At 41.6% G+C, this 12,588-nt stretch overlaps 1 protein-coding gene and 1 non-coding gene across 5 annotated transcripts in view; both read right to left on the bottom strand.

Annotated features, from left to right (window-relative positions):
- Positions 1-12,588, bottom strand: part of MAP3K19 (mitogen-activated protein kinase kinase kinase 19) — a 65,827-nt gene that overhangs the window by 47,086 nt on the left and 6,153 nt on the right. For all 4 annotated transcript variants that reach the window (XM_027768768.1, XM_027768769.1, XM_027768767.1 and 1 more), the window contains exon 3: positions 8,930-9,026. In XM_027768768.1, the coding sequence (XP_027624569.1) occupies positions 8,930-9,026 (97 nt within the window). The remainder of the gene's footprint in view (positions 1-8,929; positions 9,027-12,588) is intronic.
- MIR9771A (microRNA mir-9771a) lies at positions 2,518-2,575 on the bottom strand. Its single transcript, NR_130590.1, has one exon. It is a non-coding gene; the product is annotated as a microRNA mir-9771a (primary transcript).

The raw sequence follows: 12,588 nt of genomic DNA on the forward strand, positions 1-12,588 counted from the left end.
GTGAAAACCTCTCCAAAAAAAAAAAAAAAAAAAATGAAATGCTATCCATGTTAAGGAAATTTATTTATATATATTTTTTGGGGGGGGGATGAGAAGTTTTTGCTGTAGGGTGCGTGTGCTTGCCAGAAAGACAGAGAGAGACAGAGAGACAGAAAGCAAGAAATCACCCCCCAGGGAAATGGCCATGCCGCAATCCCATCTCCTTCGTTCTCCTCTCGGGATCTTGAACATGCATGCACACGCGCCCGGTGTGAGTTTAAGCCACCAGGTCTGGTACTTGAACCGCAGTCAACTACATGGGAGTCCAGCAACATAGCCCAAGCAAATTTATGTTAAAGATGAGTGTAAACCACTCTAAAAGTTCTTGTACTTAAGATTTGTTCATTTATCAATATTTCCACCCAACGAATTTGTATTAAGTATTTGCCAAGTCCAATATTTTGTGCTGAAGATGTACAAATTAAAGATGTAGCTAGCAGAGAGGCTATGAAAGCAAAGAACACAGCAAGATGAGTAGGGTGATGAAAGTGGGCCAGTGGGTGGTGGGAGCATAGGGGACGTCTTTCCAAGGAGGATGCAATGCTTGTCCCAGTATTCCCTCTTTTTCTTTTTAAGAGGTTTTTGCTATAGGGTGCATGTGCTCGCCAGACAGACAGAGAGAGACAGAGAGACAGAAAGTGAGAAATCACCCCCCAGGGTAGATGGCCACACCACAATCCCTTCTCCTCCATTCTCCTCTCAGGATGTTGGGCATGCATGCACACGCGCCAGCATTGAGTTTAAGCCACCGGGTCTGGAATGCGAACCGCGATCGACTACATGGGAGTCCAGAGACATAGCCATTACACTAACTGCTGGTCCCTGTCCCAGTATTCCCTCTTACCCATGCATTTAGCAGAGCCATGTAGTCAGTTCCCTTCTATCTGAGTAAGTTCCACTAACTGAATGCTTAGAGACAAAGTGTAGCAGAGAGGCTGAGGGTCGGCGGTGAACCCGACAGATCTGGGCCTATACCTCTCCTCTGCCACTCCCTCGCTGACCCTGGGAAGTTACTTAATAGCTAGCATCTTCATCATGATCTCAGTTAGCAGTTTTTTATTACGTTTAAAGGATTTGGGATATTTTGTCAAATACATAGGAATCACCACAGTGAATGCATTTTTATTGCTCAGTTTTTATATTCATACCATTTAAAGGGACTAGTGTATTAAATAATAATTTTTTAAAAAAGTGAAAAGGTCAAAAATTTCAAAGTGTTATTTATCAGGCAAATGATAATGGTATTTACTATCTTTGTCACCTAATATCATATAATATTATATTTGAGGCACTATGAAAACCAAAATACATTTGGTTTTCTTGATGCTTCTCAAATAAGACAAGTTGATTGCATGTTTTCTGACATTATACAATAGCAAGGAACACTTCTCTAGAAATCAAGTCTCCTTAGAATGTTCAATTTTTAAAACTTTTCAAAGATCCCAGCACCATGAAGTGCTAAATGAGAGGCTTGAAATTGCAGGGCTGGAGACAACTAAGCCCTTTATTTTAGAGATGAAGAAACTGATAGCCCGGAGTATGCATGACAAGCTCAAGGTCGTTCTACTTGAAAGGAAGATGGATGTCTTCATAACATGTTTGTAGTCATCCTTGAGTATAGAAACCTAGCTGTCATGTGAGAGTGAGAAAAACACACAGCATGCATTCCTAATAACCAAACTGTCAGTGAATAGGATGTTCTGGTACAAAGGCTAGAGGCATTTAATACTTTGCTGTGGAAGTTAGAAAACTTGATTAGAGGGTATTCACATGAACAGTGACCTAAGAACAATTGTACTTATACATTTGGCAAGACATCATAAACCCTGAATGTTTTCAAATAAATTTAATGTGCTCAAATGTTCATTCTTTAACTTCTTTTTCTTTCTTTAAAGAGTTATTTTAAAAATTTTATTTATTATTGTTATTTTTAAAAACTTGCTATAGGACATGTGATCTCACAAGAGAAAGAGATAGAGAAAGCAAGCCTCTAGGTCCAGGACTCAAACTGTCGTCGACCATGTGGGAGTCCAGTGCCTTAACCACCACAACACCAGCTGGCCTCCTGGCTTCATTTTCAAGCCAAGGAACAAAAATATAATAAGCAAGTATAAGAAAGACCTGCCTTTTTAGAAATTGTTAAAAGCAAACAGCTACATCCAGATGTTGGTTCTAAGTGAGGAAAAGAAAAAAAGATTATAGAATGTACTGACTCTGAGACCACTTGGAAACATGTCTTCTTTTCAGATGAAGCAGCTATTGAATAGAAGTCAGAAAATGATCTTTAATTTGTTGTTTGTGTTAATGCCTTTATATTAAGATGGAAACTTAAAATCTGGCCTAGCCTAATTCACTCAATGAACAAAGATTGCCTTCTCCAGAAAAGTCTAACTTTTCTGTGTGTTCTCCTTGTTCTGTTGAAACTAACGGGTGTATCTGCCTGGGGTTGTAGGCATCCAGGATCAAAATATTGAGTCGTCAAAAAAGTCATGACGTATCTATGTTTTTCTTTCCAAAAATACATCACGACTTTTCCAATGACCCAATATTTGGAGGTTGTCTCCACGTCTTGATAATTTCCCAGATTATGAATCTCAACATAGTCTTAAAAACCATTCCAGTCTTCTGTGCTGCTAGAGTCCAGGAAGCTTACTTGGAAGATGGATGCATGCGAGTCGCAAAAAAAGGTGAGGTGCAGGGATCTCTGTGTTGATACGGCGTCAGCAGAGATGGGGTTCCTAGGCTGCTGGTGGAAGAAGTGTCTTGATTATGGCAGAGGCAGCCTGATCTGGGGTCAGTGCCGGCCAGTGTTTAGATAGAGTTAGAGGAGTTCTTCCTGGCAATCCAACTGGGAGTTTACTCCTGATATGGACTGAATATTTGTGTCCCTCCCCAAAGCAGACGTTCAAGCTCTGACGTGGCTGTATGTGGACATCAGGCCTCTGAGGAAGAAATTCAGGTTACGCGAGGTCATAGGGTGAAGTCCTGATCCAGTAGGATTAGAGTCCTTATAAGGAGAGACCTGAGATCTCTCTCTCTTTCTCTCTTCCTCTCTGTGCATGCACAGAGGAAAGGCCATGTGGGAACAAAGTAACCATCTGCAAGTTCTGGAAAACAGCTTCTCACAAGAAACCAGTCCCTGCCAGAACCTTGATCTTGGACATCCCAGCCTCCAGAACTGTGAGAAGATCAATGTTGAGGTGATGTGATCTATGAGTTTTGTTATGGCAGCACAAACTGACTGAGACAGTTCCTGTCCTCTAGTTTTTCAATGGTTCATAAACTTTCTAATATATTTTTTAAAATCTTTCCTTTTTAACACAACTAGAGTAGATCCTGTTATCTATAACTAAGCATCCTGACAGATTTACCCTGTACTTAAAATCTAACATTTGGGGCCAGCAGGTGATGTGGAGATTAAGGTGCTGGACTCCCATGTGACTGACCACAGTTTGAGTCCAAGGCCTGGAGGCTCGAAACTTATGTCGGACAAGTGTGCGTGTATGCCCAAAATTCCAAGAAGGGATTGTGGTGTGACCATCCCCCCCAGGAGGTGATTTCTCACTTTTTCTCTTTTTGTCTCTCTCTCTCTCACTGTTTCTCTGGGAACACATGTGCCCTATAGCAAAAATCTCTCTCTCTCTCTAAAAAAAAGGTAATTATTGCTTTTAAGCCCAGGAATTTTAGGAAATAAGCTCTTATTAACTCAAGAAAAGAGATTTACAGGCTCAATTTCTAGTTTACATGGTTTGTGTCTGTTTTGTTCTGAGAAAACGGTTCATTGAGGAACACAAGATTTTTATGCTAAAGAAAAAGATGACTTTTTTGTTCATAAATTGTATCTTAAACATTACCATCTGCAAAAACTCATAAGGCAAAAGCACACTGCAGAAATACTTAACTCAGATTTTTTTTTTTTTTGAGAGATTTTCACTGTAGGGCGCGTGCGCTCGCCAGACAGACAGAGAGAGACATAGAGACAGAAAGCGAGAAATCACCCCCCAGGGGGGATGGTCACGCCACAATCCCTTCTCCTCCATTCTCTTCTCGGGATCTTGGGCACGCACGCACACGCGCCCGGCGTGAGTTTTAAGCCACCGGGTCCGGGGACACGAACCACGGTCGACTACGTGGGAATCCAGTGACATAGCCATTACGCTAACTGCTGGTTCCCTTAACTCAGATTTGAGTGTAGGATAGTGTTCATTTTTTACAGTATCACTTGTTTCTGTGACTTCTTTGAATTTATGATTTAATAGTAAACACAGTTCATTTGAATTGTTGACTCTCAGAAATGCTAAGGTATCAGTTTCTTTGTACAATTATATATCTTAGTATGATAATGTTGATTCATTCTGAAGAGTGTGAATATGATCAAATTAAGTTTTCAGAGTCCAGACATTTCAAATTGGTAATAATCAAAGATAATATTTAAGAAAACATGTCAGGGCTGGCAGGTGGCATGGTGGTTAAGGGCGCTGGACTCCCATATGGCCGACCACTGTTCGAGTCCTGGACCTGGTGGCTTGCTTTCTTGCTTTCCCTTTCTCTCTCTCTCTCTCTCACTCTGTCTCTCTCTGGTCAAATTAAAATAAATAAATAAAGTTAAATTCAAAATAATTATTAAACAAAAGAAAATATGTCTATTAAATGTTTCATTTCATTTAACTTACATTCCACTGTATAACTTTAAGTTTATTGGTGTATTGTATCTAGGTGTCTTTTTAAAAATTCTATTGCCAGGACCAGCAGTTAGCGCAATGGCTATGCCGCTGGACGCCCACATAGTCAACCGCAGTTCAAGTCCCAGACCTGCTGGCTTCAACTCCCACCGGGCGCATGTGCGTGCATGCCCAAGATCCCGAGAGGAGAATGGAGGAGAAGGGATTGTGGTGTGACCATCCTCCCAGGGGGTGATTTCTCACTTTCTGTCTCTCTGTCTCTCTCTGTCTGTCTGGCAAGCGCACGCGCCCTATAGCAAAAATCTCTCCAAAAAAAGAAAAAAACATGCTATTGCCAACAAATTATCTTAAAAAGAAAAAAAAAAGGATGAAGCTTTTTTTTCTTTTGTCTATAAATTGTTTCTTAAATATTATCAGCTACAGGGGCCAGCAGGTGGCATAGTGGTTAAGGTGCTGGACTCCCACATGGTGAACCGTGGCTCAAGTCCCAGATGTGTGACTTGCTTTCCCACTTTCTCTCTTTCTGGCTCTCTTTCTGGCTCTCTCTGATGAGCATGAAAAGAAATAATAATATGAATAAAATTAAATAAACAATCACAAAAAAATTATCTGCTATAAAAACTCATAATAAGACAAAAACATGCTGCAGAAATACTTAAGTTCTCCATAAAGATTGTCTATAGGAGTAATACAGGGGACAGCAGGTGGCGTGGTGATTAAGGTGCTGGGCTACCACATGACTGACTGCAGTTCAAGTGCCGGACCTGCAGCTTGAAACACAACAGGCATGTGTGTGTGCCCAAAATCCCAGGAGGAGAGTGAAGAAAAGATTGTGGTGTGGCCATCCCCCAACAGGTAATTTTTCATTTTCCCTCTTTCTATTTCTCTAGTGAGCACATGCACCCTTTAGCAAAAACAAAACAAAAACAAAAAGAGTAATCCAAACATACTGGCATTTTGGGACCAGCAGATGGCATAGCAGTTACATCACTGGATTCCCACATGACTGACCATAGTTCAAGTACCAAACCCAGTGACTTGAAAATCACTTAGGGCATGTGTGCGTGCTTGCCCAAGATCCCAGGAGGAGAATGGAGGATAAAGGACTGTGACTTGGTCATCCCCTCCCAGGGGGGTGATTTCTCACTTTCCTTCTCATTGTCTCTATCTCTCTTTCTCTGTCCCTAGTGAGTGCACGTGCCCTAAGGCAAACATATTAGCACACACACACACACATTTAGTGCCATTTCCTTTTTTTTTTTTTTGGAGAGATTTTCACTGTAGGGCGCGTGCGCTCGCCAGACAGACAGAGAGAGACATAGAGACAGAAAGCGAGAAATCACCCCCCAGGGGGGATGGTCACGCCGTAATCCCTTCTCCTCCATTCTCCTCTCGGGATCTTGGGCATGCACTCACACGCGCCCGGCGTGAGTTTTAAGCCACCGGGTCTGGGACACGAACCGCGGTCGACTACGTGGGAATCCAGTGACATAGCCATTACGCTAACTGCTGGTTCCCCCCATTTCCTTTTTAAAAGAATAATACAATGTGTGAACAGATATAAACTAAACAACTATGTACATCTACAACAGAATAAATAGTCACATGGCACTATGGTTTGAATGTGTCTTCCAAATCACGGGTTAAAATTTGGCCAGCCATTGTAACTGGATTAGGAGGATGAAAATTAGTCTGATTATGGTGTTGAAAGGTGGGGCCTTTGGGAAGTGACTAGGCATAAGAGCAGGGACCCCACCATTGAACCCTGGTAGATTTATAAGGGGGAAGAATTAGACAGACTCATGGACACAGACATCCTTCTTTTGACCTCTGCTATACTGCTAAACAGCAAGACCTTCTTCAGGCATGGCCCCTGAACCTTGGACTTCAAACAGAGAGCTGAATAAATTACTAAGACTCAAGTAATTATGTTATTAGCAACAAAACAGAGTAGAACACACAGTAAATTTACACTTCATAAAGTATGCAAGCATCCAAACTTTAAGAATTTGGATATGTTAGAAAGAACACATAAGTGGGATTTAAAGAGATTTACATTGACACTTAAGATGAGGACAATGGACAATAATGCTCAAAACACTTTTCAGATCGTGTGCCTGAAAAAAAGTAACCAGCTCACCTGAGTCCCTATCAACAGTGAGAGGTTTTTATCAGAAATAACACTGTTTCTTTCAAATTGATAATCCAAGTTCCTACAGCTTAAAGCTGCAAGAGTTTTTTGGAGATGCTGCATAAGAGTTATGGCTTGTGCGTGAAAATCACAAACATTACAAATCCATTTGACAATAATTAGAAGCCCCTCCAATGGTGTGGAAGGCCGCATATTAGATCTTGCACATGAACAACTGTCCATTTTGTTCCCTTACCCTAACATGGCTGTCTGCTTCTGTAAACCTGCTTGCTCTTCCCATGAGAAAATAGCGTGTGCTAGCCATACAGAAAACTATATCCGGGAGACATCCTGTACCTGCTACTGTCTTTGCTAACTAGCCCGAAACCCTTTGGTATAGCAATGTAACTGCTTACATGGAAACCCCACTCCCCTCAGACATAATTAACCTGCTTGATTCAGCTTCTGTAACTGCTTGCACAGAAACCCCTGGTAACTGACCCCCTATAAAAAGACTACTCAAACTTCAGTCAGGGCTGCAGTTCTGACTCTCGGCGCCCCCCTCCCCTCCGAGCCTCAGACTGTAGTCGCTGGTCAGCTAATAAAGACTCCCTTAAACTTAATCTGGCTTTGGTGTTGTTCATTTGGTGGCACTCTGCAACAATGGCAATAAAATACTTAACCTCTCGGAAGGTACTTGGGACACCATTAGGTTTCTGAAAGTAGGCTTTGAAGTCTATGGAAATTCAAGGCAGACCACAGGATTGTTCAAAAGGACACCAGAATTTGCTTATTTCAATTGGAGGTCATAACTTTTTAAAAAGAATTATTTGTTTTATTGAGGCCAGTAGATGGCATAGTGGTACATTGCTGGAACCAGAGGCTTCACACCAGGCACAAGTGCATGCATGCCCAAAATCCCAAGAAGAGAATGGAGAAGGGATTGTGTCATGGCCATCCCCCCTAACCCCCCAGGGGGTAATTTCTCACTTTCCCTCTCTCTGTCTTTCTGGTGAATGCACATGCCCTATGGCAAAAAGTCTCTCCAAAAGCAAGAAATTATGTATTATTACTTTTGATTTGCTATAGGGCATGAGTGCTCACCAGAGAGAGACAGAGAGAAGTAAAGTGAGAAAGGAAGCTGCCAGGTCTGGGACTTGAACCACAGCCACGTGGGAGTCCAGCTCCTTAACCACCACACCACCTGCTGACCCCTGGGGTGTCATAATTTTAACTGTTACTATAATAAATTGTTCTTCAGCCAGAGGAGAGGAGCTTTTGTGAGTTTAAAGAAGACAGGAAGCTGGCCAGAAGAGGGCAGCATTGCACCAGAGGCTGAAGGAGACAAACAACCATGCCAATAAGAGAAAAGCCGTCAGGGAGATGCAGAGGGATGAAAAAGAAAACCGACATCTGAAGGGAAGGGCAGCTTCCCTGGCGTGTTAGAAATGGAGGCCAGAAAATTACCAGGGAGAAACTGGAGCAGTTCAAATAAACAATTTAAGAAGGCTCTAGGAGAATAGATGATAGACAAATGTAATAGCTGTGGCAACTATTTTCTGAAGTGAGAATCTGCAAATACCTTGTGGCCTGTTAAGTGTCTTTGCACTTAAGAATGCGGCAGGGTAACATATTTGAAAGGGTGTTGTTCTGGAAAATTCTAGGCTTTTCTCTTAAACTGAGGCTTAGGTTATCATGCCTCCCACCCTCTCCTTGAGGCCAACAGCTGATGGGAAGTGCTTGGTTCTGGAAGGAAACGAGTCCCTGGAGCTGATGTAAGAGTCTGAGAGGAAAGAAATGGAAAAAGAGGCCACCAGACAAAAAGGAGAAGGACCCAGAATGGCTGGCTGAGCTGGAGAGGGGTGGAATAAAGAGGATTCAGAGAGGGTACTGGTCTGGCGGGGACACGTTGCCCAGACTCACTGATTCAAATATGGACCCAAGGATAGGATTATGAGCGGTTTCGACTTTCCTTTGTGTTTTTCTGTCTTCAAAGTTCTGCACTGAGCACTTCTGCAGTTAGGGGAAGCTCAGACAGTGTTCACTGTGTGTACACTTGAAGGACTGAGGCCGATACCTTCTGTCCTGGGTGTCCAGCTTTGCTCATCGCCACTGGGATCTCCTTCTTCGCTGACTAATACGGAATGACTGCAGTCATTATCTTGGTCAAACTCCTGCAAGATCATAAACACACTCAGTTATTCAATGTACTACTTTGTTGGCAGAGCACATGTTGACTTTTCAGGGCCAAAGTTTTAAACCGTAGATTCTTTTCAAATTGGATAAAATATTTAGAACTAAAATAATGGACAAGTATCTGCCCCTGGAGCACCCCACTCAGACAGCTCCAGGTGTAATTAATTACATCATCAAAAACCACGATCAAAGCAGAAGTCACACAGACACATAGAGATTCAGCAATTCATATTTCTTTCAGCATCTAGGCTGCTAAACTGTCACAAATTCCATCTGGGTGGGTAACTGGAAAGAATCTTTCAGCCACAGTCACAGTGAATAACCCCAAAGGAACGTGATCTTTTCCATAATGCTGCCCTGGGGCATCATCTACAAATGGAGAGAAGAGAAACCCCTGCCCCTTGTGGGAGCTACAGATAGAACCCCAGACTGCAAGGACACAGCAGAGCTGATCACAGGTTTCACAATGACAGCCTTCTGGTCCGATCATGATGCACGACCTCCAAAACATCCTTTCTACCCTCTAGAATATCATTACGCTGAAAAGCAGGCTTGAAAAACAACTTATTTAAATAAAGTACTCCACACTCTCTAAAGAAAACATGTTCTTTTTAAAAATTATTTATTTTATTTATTATTATTATTATTATTTAAATTGGACCAGAGAGAGAAAGGGAGGGAGAGAGAAGGAAAGTGAGAAAGCAAGCCTCCAGGTCCAGGATTTGAACTGTGGTTGGCCATGTGGGAGTCTAACACTTTAACCACCACACCACCTGCTGGCCCTGAAAATGTGTTTTTCTTAGTAGAATTCATTGTTATTAATAATTTCCTTTGTTAGAAGTTACTACTGGTGACACATTTTTTTTAAGTTTATTAATTTCTTCCATGTGTGAGAGAGACAGACACACAGAGGGAGAGAGGGAGGCAAGCCCAGCAGAGTCTTGATGCTGTCATCCACCCCCAGCCTCAGTCAGTCCTGGATCATGGGCATGCACATGCCCTGTGTACTCAGGGAAGTCTCCAAACACAAACTCAGGACGTTTCCATGGGGCTCAGCTTGCAGTGTCACGTTTTACCGGTGTGCAACCATCTAGCCACATGATAGATGCAAAGTTAAAACAACCATCTCAACCCAGATGTTACAATGAGCTCTCTGGCTTCTATGATCTGGGTCAGCCAATTCCTTGAGGGGATTGTTGGATTATAAAGTCTTTGCCCTAAATGCAAATGCCTGTCATCTGACAATTCAGACAAGTAGCCAGTCATAAAAAGCCTCTACTATTCATTCAATAATTCTCAAGAGAGCTTGGATTTTTTTTTCTCTTTTACTTTGTGTTTAAGTACCACAAAAAATGATAAAAATAAAACCTTCCACTAGTACTGCCATTAAAAATATTTCAGGTTTTCAATTATAATATAGAAGCTATACTTTAGCATAAATTCACAGTTTTGTCCTCTTTTTAAAAAATAATTATTTATTTTATTTATTTATTATTATTATTTAATGTGCAACAGGGCATGTGAGCTCATCAGAGAGTGACAGGGAGAGAAAGGGAAACCAAGCCACCAGGTCCAGGACTCGAACCATGATACGTCATGTGGGAGTCCAGCACCTTAACCACCATGTCACCTGCTGGCCCTTGGTTTTATTGTTTTTTAAATTGCTAGATGACATGTTCAAGAGAGAGAGAGAAAGAGGAAAGAGAAGCTCCCCCAATGGGGCATAGTCACTCCACAATTCTTTTTCCTCTGTTTTTTCATCCTGTCAGGATTTGAGGCATGCACGCATATGCCTGGCATGTTTTCAAGCCACCAGGACCAGGATTTGAACCATGGTCAGCCACGTGGTAATCTACCTGCCTATGCACAGCACTAAACCACTGTGCTAGGAGACCGGCTCATACTTTTTGAAGCATTTTCTGTCTCTTGGCAAAGGTTAGATGCTCTATCTCAGACCATCCTGTCATTGACAGAAGGGTTCATCCTGCTTCTATCTGTTGTCAATTTCACTTAACATCCTTCCTTGTATTTAAAAATTCTACCACTATCTGGCAAATTTCTTCTCCTTCTCATTCAAGTTACAAAGGAGGGTTTGTTCTTTCTAGAATATATAAAAATACAAAAGTATGTTTTAAAAAGCAAGAGATGCACAATAATTAAATATAGAAATTATAAAAATAAAATAAATGGAAAAAAGTTTTTCCATTAAATATAAAGCAAGAGAAAAAGGCACCTGCACCCTAACAGCTAAAAAGCAAACACTGTTAACACAGAAGTCATATCTCCTTTATCCTTTTCTCTAAATATTTTTAAATGAAGATGCATTATATAATGTTGTATCTGGCTTTTTCACTTCAGATAAGCATACAGTTGGAAGCAATTTATTAAGTAAATACCATTTTAATGGAATTTAGAATGTCTTTCCTCAACAAATGTCTATTAGACATTATATTAGACATATTAGTGTTTCGTTAATAAGCTCCATGAGTTTCACAATATAAGCCCCACAACGCTTATCAGGGAGTTTCTAATTCTTCATTATTACGTGGTGCTGTAAACATCTTTGCAATTAATACCCTGATTTTACATTATTAGAGTAGGTTCCTATATACAGAATTATTTATTCAGAGAACATGAAAAGATTTTCTTTGGTTTCTGTTTTTTTAAAAAATTATTTTATTTTTATTTATTCATTCCTTTATTTATTTTTTAAATTTGACCAGAGAGAGACAGAGGTTGAGAGTGAGAGAGAGAGGAAGTGAGAAAGCAAGCCACCAGATTCAGGACTTGAACCCTGGTCAGCCATGTGGGAGTATCCAGCACCTTAATCACCACGCCACCTGCTGGTCCCTTGGTTTCTGTTTTTAGTTTGCTATAGGAGCATGCACTCAGAGAGAGACAGAGAGAGAGAGAAAGTAAGAGGGAAAGTGAGAAATCCACCCCCTCAAAGGAGATGATCACACCTCAATCCCCCCTCCTCCACTCTCCTCTTGGGGTTTTGAGCAGTCATGTTCATTATCTTGATGTGTTTTTCAAGTCACCAGATCTGGGATTTGAACCATGCAGTCAGCTATATGGGATGCAGCTGCCTTAACCACATGCCACCTGGCTGGCCCCAAAATTTTTAAGTTAATTTTAAACACACATTCCTTTAAAAGTAAAGTTTAGAACCAGCTACAGTGCCACAGCAGTAGGGTGCCCCTGTATGATGATCAAGCCACGTGGGAGGCCTGGGTTTGGATCCCAGACCAACCTAAACAAGACAGGCATGGTAGAATGCGCCTGTAATCCCACGTAGCTAGGTGGCTGGGGCAGAAGATCCCAGTGGCAAAATCCTGTCAAAAATACTTTTACTGGGCCAGCTGGTGACACAGCAGTTAAGGCAGCTGGATCCTACATGGCCAACAGTACAGTCTGAGACCCCAACTCTGAGGCCCGAAAAACACACTGAGCACTAGTACATGTATGCCTAAATCCTGAAAGGAGAAGTGGAAGAGAAGGAATTGAGATGTGACCATTCCCCATGGTGGATGCTTTCTC

This window comes from Tupaia chinensis, unplaced genomic scaffold (assembly GCF_000334495.1).
Source record: "Tupaia chinensis unplaced genomic scaffold, TupChi_1.0 Scaffold147433_1, whole genome shotgun sequence".
Lineage (NCBI taxonomy): Eukaryota > Metazoa > Chordata > Mammalia > Scandentia > Tupaiidae > Tupaia > Tupaia belangeri.